Source organism: Bufo gargarizans, chromosome 1, assembly GCF_014858855.1.
Source record: "Bufo gargarizans isolate SCDJY-AF-19 chromosome 1, ASM1485885v1, whole genome shotgun sequence".
In the NCBI taxonomy this organism is placed as follows: Eukaryota; Metazoa; Chordata; class Amphibia; order Anura; family Bufonidae; genus Bufo; species Bufo gargarizans.
In genome coordinates this window covers 302396662-302419266 of record NC_058080.1, presented here as the reverse complement: position 1 = coordinate 302419266, position 22605 = coordinate 302396662, and the positions used below count along the sequence as shown (strand labels likewise).

The 22605-nt window shown below is 44.6% G+C and overlaps 1 protein-coding gene across 1 annotated transcript in view; it reads right to left on the bottom strand.

Moving 5' to 3' along the window:
• BMP3 (bone morphogenetic protein 3) overlaps positions 1-9474 on the bottom strand; it is a 68699-nt gene extending 59225 nt beyond the window's left edge. The window contains exon 1 of the mRNA XM_044279406.1: positions 9082-9474. Within this exon, the coding sequence (XP_044135341.1) occupies positions 9082-9319 (238 nt within the window). The 5' untranslated portion in view covers positions 9320-9474. The remainder of the gene's footprint in view (positions 1-9081) is intronic.
• Positions 9475-22605: the final 13131 nt, after the last annotated feature.

Here is a 22605-nt window from a genome sequence, read left to right as displayed (position 1 = left end):
CGCAGAAAATACAAGATAATGAAGCAGGGTCCATACAGCCTTACTGAATCAATATACAATGTCTTTGACTAAAGTTAAAGCAATAAATAAATGAGAATGAAGATCTGTTATTGTATAGCAATTAGCAATGAAGCTTTAAGGATACGACCATGCCGCACAGTGGCCATTAACGACTAAACAGTGCAGTCTTAAAAAAGGAAGCTGCGGGCTAATTGGCGCACACAGTTCTTCACCGCAGCATGACCGCAACCAGATCACGACCGTGCCGTGTGGTCACATGGTTAGGTTTCCTGATGCAATTTTGGAAGTGATAATCAGGAGTGGATCGAAAAGAAGAGAAATGGTAAAGGACAGATACCACTTCATTCCTGTTTTGGGTTTCCAAACCTGACCGTGTGGCCGCACTCTTAGGCCCCTTGCAGACGAGCGTGTCCGGATAAGGTCCCGATGCGTCCCGGTGCATTGCGGCAAACCCGCGCGAGTAGGAACGCAATTAAAGTCAGTTTTGACTGCGATTGCGTTCCGATGTTCAGTTTTTATCGCGTGGGTGCAATGTGTTTTGCACGTGCGTGATAAAAACTGAATGTGGTACCCAGACTCGAACTTTTTCACAAAAGAAGGTTTGGGTTAGGTGTTGTGTAGATGTAATTATTTTCCCTTATAACATGGTTATAAGGGAAAATAATAGCATTCTGAATACAGAATGCATAGTACAATAGGGCTGGAGGGGTTAAAAAAATAAACAAAAATTTAACTCACCTTAATCTACTTGTTTGCGCAGCCGGCATCTCTTCTGTCTTCATCTGTGAGCAATAGGACCTTTGATGACATCACTACGCTCATCACATGGTCTGTCACATGATCCATCACTATGGTGATGGATCATGTGACGGACCATGTGATGGACGTAGTGACGTCATCAAAGGTCCTATTCTTCACATTCCGCAGAAATTTCGCATTCTGCATAAAAATAGAACATGCCCTATTCCTGTCCGCAGACACAGACAAGAAAAGGCATTTCTATTTAAAGTGCCGGCCATGTGCAGTCCGCAAATCAGTTGTAGACGTGTGAATGGACCATAAAGGGGAGGTGAACCAGAGAGATGACACTGCTTGCACTAATCGGACAATGTCAAAGTTCTGGTCCGCTCTACGTTGAGAATCACGCCTGGAATCTGAGGAGTGGTGGCTACAGCCTCTACTGGTGGGTCTCATTGGTGAAGGACATCACAGCTCCTCTTTAAAAGGGTTTTCTGAGATATTTTTACTGATGACCTATTCTCTTGATAGGCCATCAGTATCTGATCAGTCGGGCTCCAAAACCTCGGACCCTCACCGATCATCTGTTTGAAAAGGTTCACCAATCACAGCACCGTCCATTAAATAGCAGCTGTGCTTAGAATCGCAGCTCGGCCCCATTCACTTCAATGGGGCTGAGCTGCACCTAGGCCATGTGACCAATGAATGTGACATCACACGGCCTAGAGAAAGCTCGGAATAGGCTGAGGATAGGTCATCCGTAAAAAAATAACGGATAGCCCCTTTAAGTGCAGAGTTGACTGTCCTGCAATATGCTACAATATTAAAAATGGTGGCTCGTTCTGCAGATACTCCACTAGAATTGAATGAGTACTATGGTTTTCTGAAAGAGGAAAAAGAAAACAGCTCTGCCCAGGTAACTTATTCATGGTATGAATACTAAGACGCTTAGGAACCCTTCTTTTCACTTAAATGGGTATTCCCATCTGTGACATAGATAGCATATCACTAGGATAGGTGTGGGTCTCACCCTTGGAACCTTCTGCTCTCTCCAAAATGGCAGAATGATCTAGAGCAGGAGTACTCACCTACCCCACGTTCCTCGATGAGCAGGTCTTCTCTGGTTTGGACTGTGACTGTCTGTGGCTACTCACAGCAGGAATGATGTAATTACTGCATCACACAACGGCCTGCACAGAACCAGTGACAGCGTTGTGCTGTAGTCAGTAGAAATCAGGATGTGCAGGGGTCTGGATTCAGACAACTGTCAGATGGGTACCCCGATCTAGGGAATCTGGTTGATATGTAGGGAGCTGGAGGAGAGGCAGATATCTCTATGATTTAGGCCTCATGCACACCACTGTATGTATTTTGCGGTCCACAAAAAACGGATCTGAAAAAAAATACGGATGACGTCCCCATGCATTCTGTGTTTTGCGGAACGGAACAGCTGGCCCCTAATAGAACAGTACTATCCTTGTCCGTTTTGCGGAATGGAAATACGGAAACGGAATGCACACGGAGAAACTTCTGTTCTGAAAAAAACAAAACGGAACGGACACAGAAAAAAAATACATTTGTGTGCATGAGGTCTTACTAACACCTTCTAAATCTGTGATTAGAAAGGTTACAGAAGAAAACATAGGAACCGAATTACGCCTCAAAACCTTATTACATACTGTGCCGAGATGATACCATGCACCTTGGTGCTTACCACAGCTCTTGATCTCAAGGCCTCCTGCTGTCCATGTAAGCTTTGGAGATGTCACTCTTCGTGTCCACAGAAAATGGTGATAATCACTCTCTGCCCACTGTCCCCTGGCTTCATCCACTTTTGCGCAGACACTGATCATGTTTAGCGCATGCACAGGTACAGGCAGCAAATTCTCCTGTCTCTGCACATACACAGGAACGGATGAAGCGGGGACAAAATGCTAAATACATTAGAAGCCAGTCACATCCGTCCATGAGCAAATCTGCTAGTGTAGCTCATCAATAGAAGCTTTTATAGATATTCATGACAACGAATATCCAGGTGGATTTTTTGGGTGACATTCGGCTAAATTACGAATTATATGACTACTGTATATAGGTGACCATACATGAGACAAAGAATCTCATATATAGTGGTTAACATATTACACGTTTTATGTACAATAGCATTATATACACAATTAGCCGCAGAAATGACTGGTTGAGCCCCATGTTGCGCATGAGTGGTCTCCAACCTGTGACTTTTGCAGCTGATGCAGGACTACAGCTCCCAGCATGTGACTGTAAGGACATGCTGGAATTTGTGGCTCTGCACGCTAGCAACAGGTTGAGGACGTCCACGGTCATCCTTATTTTAACTGAAAAACAGAAAGAGTTCAGATCTCCTGAGAAAGTTTCACCAGAGCATTCCATTTCTCATAAATGAGTAAAGAGCTCATAGAGCCAACTACAACTCCCACCAATCACGACTTTGAAACTCACAGGTCTGGAAAACGCATTCAGTATCAAACAGATAAGGAAGCTTAGATTCAAAGCAGGTGTTGCGTACATGATGCCTGAAGACATCCAGACAAGTTAGTGTTCAAAATCCATATACACCATATGCTTCTAATCATGGGGTTAATGGGGTAGATGTTACCTGGGGGTAAAGGATGTGATCCCCATGAGACGGAGGTTCTGTTATCATTGTGTTACCAATAATGAGGTGGACACTATGTTCCCTGATCTTGCAGTGTTACCTATATCATGTAGCTTCACTCTGGAAATATGAGATATACCTTACCCACTATGTTAGGACTGGAACCTTTTCTAAAGTGATGGAGCGTGTCAAGGGCCAAATCAGCAAGTGGTGATTCCAGAGGAGACAGAACACATTGGAATCTCTATGGACTTTAGTCACATATAGCTTCCCCTAGAGGCAACCATGTCTAGGAGGCATACTTCTTCACTATGCAATGCCTTAACCTGGAAATAATCCCTTTACACCTATTGACAGTAGCCTACAAGCTAAAGATCTCCAGTACTGAAATCCATCTATTAGAAGCAATGTGGCTGGAGTTCAGGGAGGCTGAGTACTGCTTCCACAGGTATTTGGGGGTGCTTGAGGTGCAGATCTGTGAGCTGCTCTCCTCCAATCAGTCAGCCTGAGTATTTCAGAGGATCTCCTTCTCCATGTCTCAGAAAACATCATGGCAGAGCATTGGTTCAGGGGCTGTACTAGCTGCTCATTGGCATTTCATAGAGCCTGTGTTTAGTGCCATTGTCTTACGACCAAAAATCTCAGCATGTAAGGGCTTCTTCACATCCACATTGGGGGCTCCGTCACAGATTCTGTTATTTGCCTATCCAGCTCTTCTAACGGAGCACACCAATGGAAATGACTAGCACAGATGTGAACGTAACCTTAGCTGGGATCCCATACAATCACCTATTATCATTAGGACAACCTCAGTATAATCATGTCACATTGTAAGGTACGAAATTGGTTGTTTTTACCAGACACCCATAGTCTGTCTATAGCCCTGCTACACGCACCTTATCTTCAAGGAGCAAGGTGCTTATCCTGACAAGAACCTTTCTCCCATGGCTTCCATGAGATAAAGGGACAATGTAAGTAAAGTCAGTCTGATAAAGTGAAATTGATCTAACCATCACTACACAACCCTGTGAAGAGCTGAGGAACACTGTCATAGACTCTTCATCCAACTGGACAGACATTTGTGAAAGGCCACCTTGGAAGAAAAGGGACGTTGCAGTCCAGACAGAGCAGGTTGTGAGATTCTGCAAGCATTAGATAAAATGAGAAAAAGTGCAGCATGAGACAAGAATAAACTGGTATGAGCTAGCGGTGGGGTGGGCAAATGACCCCTTCAGGAGGCAGTAAGTTTATTTTTACAAGCCATGGACTCTCTGATACCAGTAGTCCCTCAGGTTACAATATTCTCAACATACACTGCTTTCTTGGGGGCTATTATTGCTTAAAACCATATTCTACATACTACGCCAATGCTTATCTGCTGCACGTGTGATTGACTGGTTAAACAGTTATATTACTAGGGACATGCACTGAGTAGCTGTGGAGTGGCGCCTCTCCACAGTACAGTACGGTACTACATGTTTTCCACTGCTCTTTACCACATTGAGCTGTTCCTTTGGACACTAGGTGAGTCCATGTTATTTTTCTGGTACAAGATCCAGAAGAAGCTCCTGTCCTCAACATCTAGCAGATATTTCTGATACATAAAAGGAATTGCTTTATCTGAATTACGGTACTTTTCTGCCTCTTTTAGTTTGACATTTTGAGGGCTTTAGAACCAATGACTAGGTTTCCATAGAGTTATGATCTCAAGTTACAAGGTTTTCAACTTTCTATGGTCCTCCTGGTCTTTATCACTATTGTAACTTGGGGGAGCACTGTACATCTATAGAAGACCCAAAGTCAGGTGCCAGTAGTAGATTTCAAGATGAATAAGTTCTTTGGACCTGAGATGTGTCCAAAGGTTTAAAAGTCCTCCACAAGAATACATGTAGAAGAAATAGAGAGTCAAGCACATAGAAGAACAGTGACCCAGAACAGCCCTGGACATGACAGCGGGGATCTGCAGCAACATGGGGTTCTTTGTGTGTGAAGAAAACATTTTACAGAGACCACACAAATGTCTCCACTCTCCGTATCTCAAGAAACAATAAGGAACACCCTCTCTTAAGAATAGGAAGATCCTAAACCTAATTAGGTCTTGATTCCACACAGAGTCAGCGCAGTTAATGAGCGCACAGTCTGAGATGTATACGGTATAATTAATTCGCATTACACAGCCTGGATCCCGTGCCCGCCACTCTAACACTTTTCTCACTGCCAAAACATCTGACGGAGACTCCAAGCATCCCAGATGTCTGGCTTCTAATTAAGGCCGGCATCCTTAGAAAGTGCAAAGAAGATCAAGTCAATGTGGAGATAATCCACCGTTAGACGGAGGTAATAAAGTGCAATTAGCCTGCGCTCCATCACTGTGTACAATGGGAGGACGGGGAGCCAAAGTACGTCCCGGTGGTGTTTTTTGCCCTTTCCAGCTCTCTGCTGTTTACTCTGGCAGAAGATGGATTAACGTAATTAACTCCACACTCTCTTCTCTGCCAAAGGTGTGATCGAAACCCAACACAGCATCGCTTCATCGCAATCTGCACTTTTACGCAGACGCTGCAGATTTTTCCGCTGTGAAAAGATAAACGGAGGTCTGAAATGTGAGAGAACTTTTTCTATAAGCTGGGGGTTTCCTCTGCTGTCTGGAGAGGGCACTGAGAGCACCTCTGGGTATGCACCTGCTCGGCGGTACTTTACAAGCCCTGCATTGCTGACTTCAGATTTGTTCAACATGCCTCCTGGTCTTGTTCCCCATAAGTGTTCCCTGCTGCGTAAACAGACACCAAACGAAAGCCTAACTACAGTACAAAGTGCTCGCCTGTGTTTAACCTCTTCCTCCCCGAATAACGCCTAAACGTCACCTCAAAGCTAGCCTTGAGATAGAACAGGAATAGTCATGCGTTAACTGTCAAGATTCTTCATCTCCAGTACCATAAGAAACACATGCTGGCAGGCGTTCCGTGAATGTCAGCAAACACACCTTGCCATGACAGGGCATCAACATACGTGACCCTGACAGGTTCCTTGCCGTGACAGGGCATCAACATACGTGACCCTGACAGGTTCCTTGCCGTGACAGGGCATCAACATACGTGACCCTGACAGGCTCCTTGCTTTGACAGGGCATCAACATACGTGACCCTGACAGGCTCCTTGCCGTGACAGGGCATCAACATACGTGACCCTGACAGGTTCCTTGCCGTGACAGGGCATCAACATACGTGACCCTGACAGGTTCCTTGCCGTGACAGGGCTTCAACATACGTGACCCTGACAGGTTTCTTGCCGTGACAGGGCATCAACATACGTGACCCTGACAGGCTCCTTGCCGTGACAGGGCATCAACATACGTGACCATGACAGGTTCCTCACCATGACAGGGCATCAACATACATGACCCTGACAGGCTCCTTGCCGTAACAGGGCATCAACATACGTGACCCTGACAGGCTCCTTGCCGTGACAGGGCATCAACATACGTGACCATGACTGGTTCCTCACCATGACAGGGCATCAACATACATGACCCTGACAGGCTCCTTGCCGTAACAGGGCATCAACATACGTGACCCTGAAAGGTTCCTTGCCGTGACAGTACATCAACATACGTGACCCTGACAGGCTCCTTGCCGTGACAGGGCATCAACATACGTGACCATGACAGGTTCCTCACCATGACAGGGCATCAACATACATGACCCTGACAGGCTCCTTGCCGTAACAGGGCATCAACATACGTGACCCTGACAGGTTCCTCGCTGTGACAGGGCATTAACATACGTGACCTTGACAGGTTCCTTGTCGTGACAGGGCATCGACATACGTGACCCTGACAGGTTCCTTGTCGTGACAGGGCATCAACATACGTGACCCTGACAGGTTCCTCGCTGTGACAGGGCATCAACACACGTGACCCTGACAGGTTCCTCGCTGTGACAGGGCATCAACATACGTGACCCTGACAGGTTCCTAGAAATGTAACCCGCTGCCTACGCTTCCAAACACAGCCCTGCCAACTATGAGCTCCTGACTGCTTGGGAACCGAACCATGGGTGCATCCGCGTCCTAAGGGTCCTGCAGCAATCAAGTGGTTAAACCAGGCTACATGCACACAACAGTGAAAAACAGACATGCGATGGACTTCTTTTTTTTTTTAACGGCCACCACACGTCCGTTTTAAGACTAATGGGGTTATTCACAAGGCAGTTTTTTGACGGTCAGTGAATAATGGACCTCCAAAGATAGAACCTGTCCTATCTTGGCCATTTTTCGCTGACCGACTGCCTCCTATACAATTGAATGGGTCAGTTTTAACATCCGTTTCTCAGAAAGGCATCAGTGAAAAAAAAGTCAGTAAAAAATGAACAGTTTATCCGTTTTTTTTTTGTTTGTTTTTTCATTAGCCTTATTCATTGTGCTTAATCGTGGCTGAATGAAATGAGTTGAAACCTCTGGAGAGTCTCCCCGGAATAAGGTAGGGCTACAATGGTGGGCTCCCTGTCTTCAGAGATATAACATACCGCCTGTATACAGCATAAAGTTATGTGCTTGTAAATAAATCTATTGTAACATTGTATCTACGTCAGTTAATAGTGAGAGCTCCAGTGAGGACTAGTCCCTTCTTCTGCCCCGTCCCTGTTTTATGACCCCCTGTCATAGTTCTATCCCTCTCTGCCTTTACATAGCATAACATATGTACAGAGATTGTGATCACAATCTGATATCCCAGATGCACACACTGGGACCCGTCATAGGAACAGTGCTGCCTGCATTCTGCTGATGGAGGGTCAGGTCAGAGGCAAGATACTGGACCTGCTCCCCTGGGCGCAGGAATCGCTATTCATGCAGTGCCCTCGTTGCGTATGTGTAAAATGGGTTTACTGCATGAGATCTGTCCTTACAGACAACCAAGAGAAAACCTATAGGCTCACCTCTGAGGGGCAGACATTGTCGCTACAGATGTGATCACACTATGGAACATGGGAGAACCCTACTTCTCCTGCTTGCTCAGTGCTATCTTCTGGTTGGGATAAAGGACACCATAGGACAGTGATGGCTAACCTCCAGCACTCCTGCTGTGGTGAAACTACAACTCCCAGCATGATCCATTCATTTCTATGGTGTTCTGAGAACAGCCAAGCAAGTGTACCTCTTGGGAATCCTAGTTCGACCACAGCTGGAGTGCAGGAGGTTAGCCCTCAAGGCTATAGGACCAGGGATGGGATCTGAGAAGGAAGGTCCTCCTAATAGAAAGACAACTGGCCACACAGTGGTTGTAATGACCTTACTCTGGATCAACACGAGAAAATAACCTAGCATTGGCCGGACTGGTGTCTTCTTCTCATGTTACAGGGATGACTATGCCCATGCCAAGCATCTCTGAGCAGGCTGGCTCTCCTGTAGGGGAAGCCAAATGTCTTCTACTCTAGTAATCACCTGAAACACAAAGGTCCGAACCCTCTGCTGTGACATATTCCTCTGTAATCCATTCATGTAGAGATAAAGGACACCATAAAGCCTTCTCCTCGCATCCTCCACAATTACCAAGACTAGGAGAACATCTCCCACAGACCACTCCATGTTAATAATACAAAAAGCAATGATCTAGTAGAGCATTATAGCTTGTGATAGTCCAGAGGAGAGTGGCCCTGGTGGGCTAGAGAAAAGAATACAGGAGGGCTACTTACCGGTCAGGGCTCGGAAACTCCTCACGGTATTCCCGTTGTGAAAGGGCAGAGGGTGCCTGGCAGGGTCCCTGCCCCTTCCGCCATCGCCTCGGTATCTATCATAGAGCCTAAGCATATGCTCGGACACCGTGTCCCCCACGGGCAGCACGGCTTCTTCATGCCTCTTCTTGTCACCCAGACACAGGCAGCCGCTGCAGCCCAGCCACAGCAGAAGCCAGAGACGACGCTCCGCGGCCATGTCACCAGGCAGGTGCTTATTGATAACTTGTAATATTACTACAGCTAATTCCTTTATTATCCTTTATTATCCACAGAAATGGCATGAGAGGAGTGGTGGTGGGTTACGTGCACACGCTCCGTCCTCGGCTCTCCAGAGTAGTGACTGCTGTGAGGAGCTGCTTGGCCGCAGTTTTGTGTGGGAGCTCAGGGCTGATCCTATTGAGCGCACAGCCAATGGCGGGAGTCGGAGCAGAGCTGCGCCGTGTGCTGCATATATAGAGCTGCTGCGCGGCTCCTGTCAGTGTGTGGCCGGCTGTTTACCTCAGGCTGCACCACACCTAGCGGCCAAGTCATTAGCCGTGCAGGGGTGGCTTTGTCATGTCACCGCTGTCATGGAATGGGGCACAGTTATCAAAGGGGATGTCTTATTAAAACTACTTGAGTGGGAGAAGGTCTCTTCCCCTGGAGCCCCTCTAAGAAGTCCATGTGCCCTAATAGAATCATGGTCCTACTAAGGCTACTTTCACACTTGCGTTCTTTTCTTCCGGCATAGAGTTCCGTCATTGGGGCTCTATGCTGGAAGAATCCTGATCAGTTTTATCCTAATGCATTCTGAATGGAGAGAAATCCGTTCAGGATGCATCAGGATGTCTTCAGTTCCGGAACGGAACGTTTTTTTGGCCGGAGAAAAAATCCTGAAGACTTGCCGCAAGGCCGGATCCGGAATGAATGCCCATTGAAAGGCATTGATCCGGATCCGGCCTTAAGCTAAACGTCGTTTCGGCGCATTGCCAGATCCGACGTTTAGCTTTTTCTCAATGGTTACCATGGCTGCCGGGACGCTAAAGTCCTGGCAGCCATGGTAAAGTGTAGCGGGGAGCGGGGGAGCAGTATACTTACCGTCCGTGCGGCTCCCGGGGCGCTCCAGAGTGACGTTAGGGCGCCCCAAGCGCATGGATCACGTGATCGCATGGCAAGTCATCCATGCGCATGGGGCGCTCTGACGTCACTCTGGAGCGCCCCGGGAGCCGCACGGACTGTAAGTATACCGCTCCCCCGCTCCCTACTACTACTATGGCAACCAGGACTTTAATAGCGTCCTGGCTGCCATAGTAACACTGAAAGCATTTTAAAGACAGATCCGTCTTCAAATGCTTTCAGTTCACTTGCGTTTTTCCGGATCCGGCGTGTAATTCCGGCAAGTGGAGTACACGCCGGATCCGGACAACGCAAGTGTGAAAGATGCCTAAGGCTACTTTCACACTAGCGTTTAAGTTTTCCGGTATTGCGTTCAGTCATAGGGGCTTAATACCGGGGAAAAAAACGCTTCAGTTTTGTCCCCATTCATTGTCAATGGGGACAAAACTGAACAGAACGGAATGCTCCAAAATGCTTTCCGTTCCGTTTAGTTGTGGTCCCAGACCGGAGAGCAAACTGCAACATGTATTTTGCTTTTCCACGGATCCAGCATGACCCCCTATGCAAGTCAATGGGGATAGATCCGTTTTCTCTGCCGAAATAGAAAACAGATCCGTCCCCCACTGACTTTCGATGGAGGTCATTACGGATCCGTCTTGGGTTTGTATAACCTGTATACGGTATAGCATAAGATAAACAATACAAATCTGGTATTGCTGTAATCATTCATAACGGATGCAGACGGTTGTATTATCAGTAACAGGAGTGTTTTTACTGAACCCTGCCGGACCCAGTAAAGACGCTAGTGTGAAAGTAGCCTAATACAACCGGATCCGTTCATAACGGATGCAGACGGTTGTATTATCAGTAACGGAAGCGTTTTTGCTGAACCCTGCTGGATTCAGTAAAACGCTAGTGTGAAAGTAGCCTTACCCTTAGGCCCCTTTCACACGGGCGAGTTTTCCGTGCGGGTGCAATGCGTGAGTTGAGCGTATTGCACCCGCACTGAATCCTGACCCATTCATTTCTATGGGGCTGTGCACATGAGCGGTGATTTTCATGCATCACTTGTGCGTTGAGTGAAAATCGCAGCATGCTCTATATTGTGCGATTTTCACGTAACGCAGGCCCCATAGAAGTGAATGGGGTGTGTGAAAATCGCATAGCATCCGCAAGCAAGTGCAGATGCGGTGCTATTTTCACGCATGGTTGCTAGGTGACAGTGTATTCACTGTATTATTTTCCCTTATAACATGGTTATAAAGGAAAATAATAGCATTCTGCATACAGAATGCATAGTATAATAGTGCTGGAGGGGTTAAAAAAAAAAAAAAAGAAAGTTAACTCACCTTCTCCTCTTGATCGCATAGTTTCCGGTCTGTTCTTTGCTAGCTGTGGGCTAAAGGACCTGTGGTGACGTCAGATCACATGCTCCATCACCACGGTGATGGACCATGTGATTGGAGCATGTGATCTGACGTCACCACAGGTCATTTAGCCCACAGATAGTAAAGAAGAGACCGGGAACTACGCGATCAAGAGGAGAAGGTGAGTTAACTTTTTTTATTTTATTTTTAACCCCTCCAGCGCTATTTTACTATGCATTCTGTAGCACAGGGCAGCAGGGAGACTGTAAAGTCCTATTCACCCTACTAGAGCTCTATTAGGGTGAATATGACAAGGGTTCTAGCCCTTAAGGAGGCTAATAGCTATTAAATAAAAAGTAAATAAAAAAAAAAGTTTAAACCCCCCCCCCCCAAATATAGAAAACAATATATCGCAATATATATCGCACATGCTTAAAATTATATCGCAATATAGATTTTAGGCCATATGGCCCACCCCTACTTGACCGTGTGGCCGTACCCTAAGTCATTGCCAGACACCAATGGTGACCTCTTATCTTCCTAGAGAACAATACAGTGAGCATGCTGAAATCCAACTATCTGATCCTTCTCTCCCCAACATCTACCACCAGGCATGAGTCTGGAGACCTCCATAAACATAAAATGGCAACAAATGTGGTCAACATTCAACAATTTTGAGAGCTTCTATTTGTAGCTGCCTCTCTTTCTAATATTGGATGGTTCTGAGTTTGGGAACCACTTTGTTATGTTCCTTATGACCCAGTGGTGCACATGGACAGAGATGTGGTGTGAAATGTAAGGATTTAGTCTACTGGTATCAATTGTCTATTTTTCTCTATTTCTAAGAATATGAAAATGTGTGGGATGAGATGTTATGAGGCAGGGAAAATATGGGCGCTTGCAGTGTCCTGTGGAGATCAGATGAACGTCAAGGATTATGAATGAAGGTAGACCTGCATAGCTCAGATGATAGTCATAGATTATGACTGCCGGAGGACCTGCGGAGATCTACTGATCACCAGAGATTATGACGATTGGTAATTCTGCAGACTTCAGATGATTATCATAGATTATAATTGCTGGTGGAACTGGGAAGATCAGTTGATCACCAGAGACTATTACTGGTAGTTTACCTGCAGAGATAATCTGATTACCAGAGATTTCAGTCCCCTAGTTTGACTACGAATAAAGTCAGGAAAGTAAAAAAAAGTTTAAAAAAATATATATTTAAAAAAAGCTAAAAATTCAAATCACCCCCTTTCCCCGTTTTCCAAACAAATTTAAATAGGTAACTAAAAAGAAAATGATTGGCATCACAATACCCAAAAACGCCCAGACTATTAAAATATAAAAGGATTTATCCTGTGCATTGAATGCTGTAACCAAAACAAAAAGTGTCCGAATGGTTGGTTGTTAGTCTTTTTTGGTCACTTCGCCTCCCCCCCAAAAATTTAAAGGGGTTATCCAAACCATATAATGCACCCCAAAATGCCCAGGTAATATACAGGTTATATACCAATAGCATATAAACCTAAAAGTGTTGCTAGAAAAACAACCATAGAATGCCCAATAAAAATATAAATACTTTATTATGTCATCAATTGATCCAAAAATTCATAAGACATTTTCACAGAATTACTATGAAGAGTAGTCAGCAAAACAACCTGGATGCAGTAGTCCCCCCCGCCGGTGCCTCACAATCCCGCCAAACAGATGGAATACATGTATGTGCAATATGCAGTGAGGTGATTCACAAGTAGAAAGCATCAGGTATATACCCGCTACAAGTGACTGTGATATTCAACTCACTGCACAGCCCAGTGGAGAGTCAGTGTATAATAATGGAGCCATAAATGAAAATACTCTAGAGCACATACTCACACAGCATCCATCTAATAAATTCAGATGAATATGCCCCTATACATCAGGTCATGAATAGCAGGCTGCAAAGCAACAGACTCTCACACAAAAGTACCCACTGGGAACGTGAACATACCCACAGACATGATGAAGGGCTGAGACACCGGACACAAGGCAGGATAGAACCCCGACGCGCGTTTCGCCTCAGCTTCGAGTTTGCGTTCCACCCCTCCTCCTGATCAATGCGGCGCCTCCATGATGTCCTCGGCGTGCATCATCGGGCACAAGCGCTCGGTTAATAGGTATCAGCTGAGTTATATCATTTATTTACATATGTGCAGCTACATGGGGGGTATAAAGAGGGAGTCATGGCCACATTCTCATTAACCTCCTGACGAAGCTGAGGCGAAACGCGCGTCGGGGTTCTAGCCTGCCTTGTGTCCGGTGTCTCAGCCCTTCATCATGTCTGTGGGTATGTTCACGTTCCCAGTGGGTACTTTTGTGTGAGAGTCTGTTGCTTTGCAGCCTGCTATTCATGACCTGATGTATAGGGGCATATTCATCTGAATTTATTAGATGGATGCTGTGTGAGTATGTGCTCTAGAGTATTTTCATTTATGGCTCCATTATTATACACTGACTCTCCACTGGGCTGTGCAGTGAGTTGAATATCACAGTCACTTGTAGCGGGTATATACCTGATGCTTTCTACTTGTGAATCACCTCACTGCATATTGCACATACATGTATTCCATCTGTTTGGCGGGATTTTGAGGCACCGGCGGGGGGGACTATTGCATCCAGGTTGTTTTGCTGACTACTCTCCATAGTAATTCTGTGAAAATGTCTTATGAATTTTTTGATCAATTGATGACATAATAAAGTATTTATATTTTTATTGGGCATTCTATGGTTGTTTTTCTAGCAACACTTTTAGGTTTATATGATTGGTTCTCTGTTTGACCTCATTTATGGTAATATAGTGAGGCCTCTTTTTCTTTTTTCGGTTCTATATATACCAATAGCAGGCTGCGACGGGAATGAGCCTCCCTAGCATCACCCGCGATGCTAGGGAGGCTCATTCCCTTCGCGGCCTGCTATTGGCTGCCCCTTCCCCAGATGTTTTGATCCGTGCAACAGGGAGATGCAGCAGCGGCCGTAAGGGCATTAGGAGCGACACGGGTGTCGGGGAGCGGGGTAAGTATAACCTGTATACGGTATAGCATAAGATAAACAAATCTGGTATTGCTGTAATCATATTGACCCGCAAAATAAAGGTAACGGTCATTTTTACAGCACAGTGAATACCGTGAAAACAAAAGGGCAGAATCATATTTTTCCCAGTTCTCCCAGTTTTTTCCAGCTTTCCACTACATCAGATTGATTAGTAAATGATGCTGTTAGAAAGTACAGTTTGTCCCACAAAAAGGTGAACTGAAAAATAAAAAGTTATGGGTTTTGGAAGGTGGTAAGTAGAAAACAAAAAGCAAAAAACAGAAAATGGCAGTCTCGAGAACAGGTTGATTGCTTTCGTCAGTTGTATATAATAATAATAGTAATAATAATATTACTAAGAAGAAGAAAAAATAGCTTTGGATTTTATTTGGATATTTTTGTAATATTTGTACAGTCGTGGGCAAAAGTTTTGAGAATGACACAAATATTAGTTTTCACAAAGGTTGTTGCTAAACTGCTTTTAGATCTTTGTTTCAGTTGTTTCTGTGATGTAGTGAAATATAATTACACGCACTTCATACGTTTCAAAGGCTTTTATCGACAATTACATGACATTTATGCAAAGAGTCAGTATTTGCAGTGTTGGCCCTTCTTTTTCAGGACCTCTGCAATTCGACTGGGCATGCTCTCAATCAACTTCTGGGCCAATTCCTGACTGATAGCAACCCATTCTTTCATAATCACTTCTTGGATTTTGTCAGAATTAGTGTGTTTTTGTTTGTCCACCCGCCTCTTGAGGATTGACCACAAGTTCTCAATGGGATTAAGATCTGGAGAGTTTCCAGGCCATGGATCCAAAATGTCAACGTTTTGGCCCCCGAGCCACTTAGTTATCACTTTTGCCTTATGGCACGGTGCTCCATCGTGCTGGAAAATGTATTGTTCTTCACCAAACTGTTGTTGGATTGTTGGAAGAAGTTGCTGTTGGAGGGTGTTTTGGTACCATTCTTTATTCATGGCTGTGTTTTTGGGCAAAATTGTGAGTGAGCCAACTCCCTTGGATGAGAAGCAACCCCACACATGAATGGTCTCAGGATGCTTTACTGTTGGCATGACACAGGACTGATGGTAGGGCTCACCTTTTCTTCTCCGGACAAGCCTTTTTCCTGATGCCCCAAACAATTGGAAAGAGGCTTCATCAGAGAATATAACTTTGCCCCAGTCCTCAGCAGTCCATTCACCATATTTTCTGCAGAAGATCAGTCTGTTCCTGATGTTTTTTTGGGATAGAAGTGGCTTCTTTGCTGCCCTTCTTGACACCAGGCCATCTTTCAAAAGTCTTCGTCTCACTGTGTGTGCAGATGCGCTCACACCTGCCTGCTGCCATTCCTGAGCAAGCTCTGCACTGGTGGCACTCTGATCCCACAGCTGAATCCTCTTTAGGAGACGATCCTGGCGCTTGCTGGACTTTCTTGGATGCCCTGAAGCCTTCTAAACAAGAATTGAACCTCTTTCCTTGAAGTTCTTGATGATCCTATAAATTGTTGATTGAAGTGCAATCTTAGTAGCCACAATATCCTTGCCTGTGAAGCCATTTTTATGCAACGCAATGATGGCTGAATGCGTTTCTTTGCAGGTCACCATGGTTAACGATGGAAGAACAATGATTTCAAGCATCACCCTCCTTTTAACAGGTCAAGTCTGCCATTTTAACCCAATCAGCCTGACATAATGATCTCCAGCCTAGTGCTCATCAACATTCTCACTTGAGTTAACAAGACGATTACTGAAATGATCTCAGCAGGTCCTTTAATGACAGAAATGAAATGCAGTGGAAAGTTTTTTTGGGGATTAATTTAATTTTCATGGCAAAGAAGGACTATGCAATTCATCTGATCACTCTTCATAACATTCAGGAGTATATGAAAATTGCTGTTATAAAAACTTAAGCAGCAACTTTTCCAGTTTTCAATATTTATGTAATTCTCCAAACTTTTGGCCACGACTGTACATACAGACTTTAGGTTAATCATTGTTATTTAAATTCTAGGTTTGCCTATAAGCTGTAATGTGATGTTTATGGTTAGATCTGTCGACTGTGACACAGTGAGGGGTTGTGTCTTGCAAGGCAAGTATTTTCCTCCCAACATGTGCGGCTGGGCTTGTTTCCAGGCCGGTGAGGTCAAATACCGGACCAGAGTTTAAGTGCCGGTCCGGGTTTTGGCAGCACCTGGCTGTCCTTAAATAGGCAGCTGAGCTCAGCAGCTGAGTCTCTGTGTTGGGATCTGAGGTTTTGTGCCGGACTGGAGGGCTGAGACCCACGTGCAGGGGGAACAGGCCCCCTAAAGCCTGCTGTGGACTACTGGAGGCAGAACTGCCAGCAACGTGACTTGTGCAATATGAACTTTCCATTGTGTGTGAATTAACACCAAAGACTGCAAAGTGACATGATGTTCTGTGCAAATTGAACTTTCCCTTTGTGTGAATTAACACCAAAGACTGCAAAGTTACGTGTTGTTTTATGCAACTGCCGCAAGTGTGAATAAAAACTGAAGTTTGAATTAAGAACTTGTATTTTGCCTCTGTACTGTGTCCGCTTACCCTATTTACCAGAGCGAAACCCCACACTACATACATAGGAATCTAATAGAGTGATTTTGGCAAAAAAGTAGCACAATTTGGCACATCTAGGTTTAGAGAAAGTTTCTTTACCAAGTCCAAAAATGGTATGCGGCTTAACAGAAAGGGGTATGGCTTTGCGAGAAATATGGCGTTGCAAACTAGGCAACTATTCTTCCGTAAAATTTTATCTCAAAGGAGTCAGAGTCAGAGAAAAGTGTCTGCCCCTGCACCACATTTATCATCCAGCCTGAGCCCTTGTGATACATCTGTTGCAGGGATAGACAGCCTGGTAATGTATCAATGTGCCACTTTGATACATTAAATACTGTACCTAGGGATTTTTCTATGTAAAGTCTAGTAATATTTATAAAGTTATAAAGTTTAGCTATATTTATTGCAAAGGCTCCATCTGGTTGTAAGATCCCAGCGGACTGGAGTATGACTTTTTTTGCGCCTTTTTGGAATAAGTTGCAGTGATAAATGTGTAGCCTGCCCACAACATCTGTCTGCCCCATTGTGACTGTCAACTGTTGGGCATGGGGCAAACAACCCTGAAAATGGCACAAATACATCTTAACTTAAGCAATAAATTCCTACCCCACTGAGAAAACAGGCAAAATCACTCACACACTTTTGATATACTGTATATTTTGATATACTGTAGTGCTGTGCCTTTCATAGTTGCTGAACACTTGCTATATATACAGTACAGACCAAAAGTTTGGACACACCTTCTCATTCAAAGAGTTTTCATTATTTTCATGACTATGAAAATTGTAGATTCACACTGAATGCATCAAAACTATGAATTAACACATGTGGAATTATATACATAACAAAAAAAGTGAAACAACAGAAAATATGTCATATTCTAGGTTCTTCAAAGTAGCCACCTTTTGCTTTGATTACTGCTTTGCACACCCTTGGCATTCTCTTGATGAGCTTCAAGAGGTAGTCACCTGAAATGGTTTTCACTTCACAGGTGTGCCCTGTCAGGTTTAATAAGTGGGATTTCTTGCCTTATAAATGGGGTTGGGACCATCAGTTGTGTTGTGGAGAAGTCAGGTGGATACACAGCTTATAGTCCTACTGAATAGACTGTTAGAATTTGTATTATGGCAAGAAGCAGCTAAGTTAAGAAAAACGAGTGGCCATCATTACTTTAAGAAATGAAGGTCAGTCCGTCCGAAAAATTGGGAAAACTTTAAAAGTGTCCCCAAGTGCAGTCACAAAAACCATCAAGCACTACAAAGAAACTGGCTCACATGCGGACCGCCCCAGGAAAGGAAGACTAAGAGTCACCTCTGCTGCGGAGGATAAGTTCATCCGAGTCACCAACCTCAGAAATCGCAGGTTAACAGCAGCTCAGATTAGAGACCAGGTCAATGTGTAGTGTCCCACTAGGTAGGGGTGGGCACTACACAAGGGTTAATTGGTATGCGCGTTACTCCTACTCACAAGGGACAGAAATGTTATATTTAATTGTGCATTTAATGTATGTTCTAATGTGTTTTTATATGCAATGTTCCCCTGTATGATGCAATAGCAGGCCTAGTTGGGTGTAGTTAGACATCCCAGACACTAGAAGGAGATAGGGAGCCCCTAGTATAAATGTCCAGGCCTAGACAGGGAGAGTTAGTGCAGAGTCAGGGGTCTGAGAAGACAGAGGTTAGGAAGCCTCCTCCTGACATGCAGCTTGATAGCCCTGGCTGCTAGCTATGACCAGGAGGCTAGTGAGGAGACCTAGCCTGCCTGAAGCCAAGAGAGCCTTAGTTAGCTCTGAAGTCACCCCAGTAGCAGGACAGAACCTCCTGGGAGAAACCCACAGTCATTCACCGGACAAGTAAGGAAATCACAGGGAAAGATAAGTAACCCTGATGGGCAGATGCAGTAGAAAGTAAAGCAAGGATTTAATTAATACCAGAGGAAGAGATATTTACCAAGGATTTAAGCCACCATTTAGGCATCCGGGCCTTGGGATAGAAAGCCAGACAGGAGTTCTAGAAAGAACAGTGTACGCTATTTCTGAGGAAAGGTACAACCTGATTCTGAGTGCATTGTGGATTTACCCTCTGAGTATCTTGCATAATCAATACCTGCCATTTGTGCAGTGAGACTACTTGTGAAGCTGTGATCTAAAGGACTGTGTTACTATCGGATGTATAAAGTTGGACTGTTTAGTAAAGCAACGTTTGGTTCACTATACCACCTGTGTACCTCACTTATTCCAACTATCAACCGGTGTGCCACCGTCAAAGGCACTGGCGTCACGAACCTTAAAGGGACCTTGCCCCCGGCTCTCAAAATACCCGTAACATCCAGGGCACCTCATCCACCATCAGGCCTGGTCCCCACATACAGAGTGTGCCCCAGAGGAACCGTGTCTACCTCTCCTTCACTGCCACATGCCTGCCCAGGGTTCTCCAATACAGTGAGCAACCCTCGATTGCCCATAACCGTGACCTCACTTCGCTATACCCTGCAGGTCTGGCGTGTTGCAAATGCCACACAGAGTTCTAGCAGCAGACACATCTCTAGAGAAACTGTTAAGAGGAGACTGTGTGAATCAGGCCTTCATGGTAGAATATCTGCTAGGAAACCACTGCTAAGGACAGGCAACAAGCAGAAGAGACTTGTTTGGGCTAAAGAACACAAGGAATGGACATTAGACCATTGGAAATCTGTGCTTTGGTCTGATGAGTCCAAATTTGAGATCTTTGGTTTCAACCACAGTGTCTTTGTGCGACGCAGAAAAGGTGAACTGATGGACTCTACATGCCTGGTTCCCACCGTGAAGCATGGAGGAGGAGGTGTGATGGTGTGGGGGTGCTTTGCTGGTGACACTGTTGGGGATTTATTTAAAATTAAGGCATACTGAACCAGCATGGCTACCACAGCATCTTGCAGCGGCATACTATTCCATCCGGTTTGCGTTTAGTTAGACCATAATTTATTTTTCAACAGGACAATGACCCCAAACACACCTCCAGGCTGTGTAAGGGCTATTTGACCATAAAGGAGAGTGATGGGGTGCTGTGCCAGATGACCTGGCCTCCACAGTTACCGGACCTGAACCCAATCGAGATGGTTTGGGGTCAGCTGGACCGCAGAGTGAAGGCAAAAGGGCCAACAAGTGCTAAGCATCTCTAGGAACTCCTTGAAGACTGTTGGAAGACCATTTCAGGTGACTACCTCTTGAAGCTCATCAAGAGAATGCCAAGAGTGTGCAAATCAGTAATCAAAGCAAAAGGTGGCAACTTTGAAGAACCTAGAATATGACATATTTTTAGTTGTTTCACACTTTTTTTGTTATGTATATAATACCACATGTGTTAATTCATAGTTTTGATGCCTTCAGTGTGAATCTACAATTTTCATAGTCATGAAAATAAAGAAAACTCTTTGAATGAGAAGGTGTGTCCAAACTTTTGGTCTGTACTGTATATATATTATTATTTCATATATATACTTTATATGCATATTACACCATCAGCATAGAAAATCTGCCACTATTGGCTTACATTTACTAGTGTCAGTATGTCTAGACATTGTCGCAAACTGCACCAATTTATAAAAAAAATTATGAAATCCACTACACCAGCTGAAAATGGGCATGGTTCTACGGGTTTAGCTATAAAATTCTGTCTCATACTAAGGCCTTTTGCACACGACCAGATGTTTTTTGCAGTCCGCAAAAAACGGATCGGCAAAAATTACGGATGACATCTGTGTGCATGCGGAATGGAACAGCTGGCCCTTCATAGAACAGTACTATCCTTGTCTGTAATGCGGTCAATAATAGGAAATGTTCTTTTTTTTTTGTGGAACGGAAATACGGACATACGGAAACGGAATGCGCACGGAGTACACTCCGTTTTTGTGAATGGTTCTGCATACTGTCCGCAAAAAAAACTGTTTCCTTCCCGACAGCCGGCTGCTTGTTTAGTGAAGGAGACTGCGCATTTATATGCAGCGATCTCCTTCACAGTATGAGTACGAGGGATGGCTACACAATCTGCTGCCCAGAAACAATGATTGATGTGCCTGCAGGAACGACAGGATCACCCAATGAACCAGCGTTTTGCACGTTCATCTGGTGATCAGTGGAGCATTTACATGGGCACACTGTTGAGAATGAGCGTTCACAGGAACAGTCGTCTGGTGCATGTCTAGACAGCCTGTCATACCCATTAATCTTCATTAGAGAACAGCGGGTTTGGACGACACTCTAAAGCCTGTATTAGACTGGCAGATTTTCTGCCAGATGATCACTAATGAGCGTGCGTAGTAACGCTTGTTAGCAATCATCTTACAGTCTAATACTGCCGCCGATTACCCAATGAACGAGCTAACGTTCTTGTTCATCGGGCAATTGTGATCTTTCACCATGATGTGCGATCACGATCTGCTGACAGCAAATAACTAGACAGCATTGGGACGAGCAATGGCGTAATGATTGATCCTCCCCATACTCTGCAGGAGATTGCTGCATATAATAGCATTAGTCTCCTCTGCTAGCGGGCAGGCGATTGCTAGGAATCACCAGCAGAATCGGCTGGTGTAATACAGCCTTACGGGCACACATTCATGTTTCTGAATTCAGTTTTGAAAGCCAAAACCAGGATGAGTTCAAACTAGAGAAGTCGTATTTATACTTTAGGGAACGGCCACACAGAGTGGCCGTGTTGTGGTTGCGTTGCAGCCATGCTGCTTTCATGAACTGTGCGGCCAATTTGCATGCGGCTTGGTAGCCTCCCAGACCTGTTTTCTTCTGGTCTTTTCATCAATTTTGGAGGGATGTCCAGTTCTTGGTAATGTCACTGTTGTGCCATATTTTCTCCACTTGATGATGACTGTCTTCACTGTGTTCCATGGTATATCTAATGCCTTGGAAATTCTTTTGTACCCTTCTCCTCACTGATACCTTTTAACAATGAGATCCCTCTGATGCTTTGGAAGCTCTTTGTGGACCATGGCTTTTGCTGTGGGATGCGACTAAGAAAATTTCAGGAAAGACCAACTAGAGCAGCGGAACTTTATTTGGGGTTAATCAGAGGCACTTTAAATGATGGCAGGTGTATGCTGACTCATATTTAACATGATTTTGAATGTGATTGCTTAATTCTGAACACAGCTACATCCCCTGTTATAAGAGGGTGTGCACACTTATGCAACCACATTATTTTAGTTTTTTTTTATTTCTTCCCTCCACCTAAAAGATTTCAGTTTGTTTTTCAATTGATTTGTACAGTTTATAGGTCACATTAAAGGTGGAAAAAGTTCTGAAATGATTTATCTTTGTCTCATTTTTTTACATCACAGAAACCTGACATTTTAACAGGGGTGTGTAGACTTTTTATAT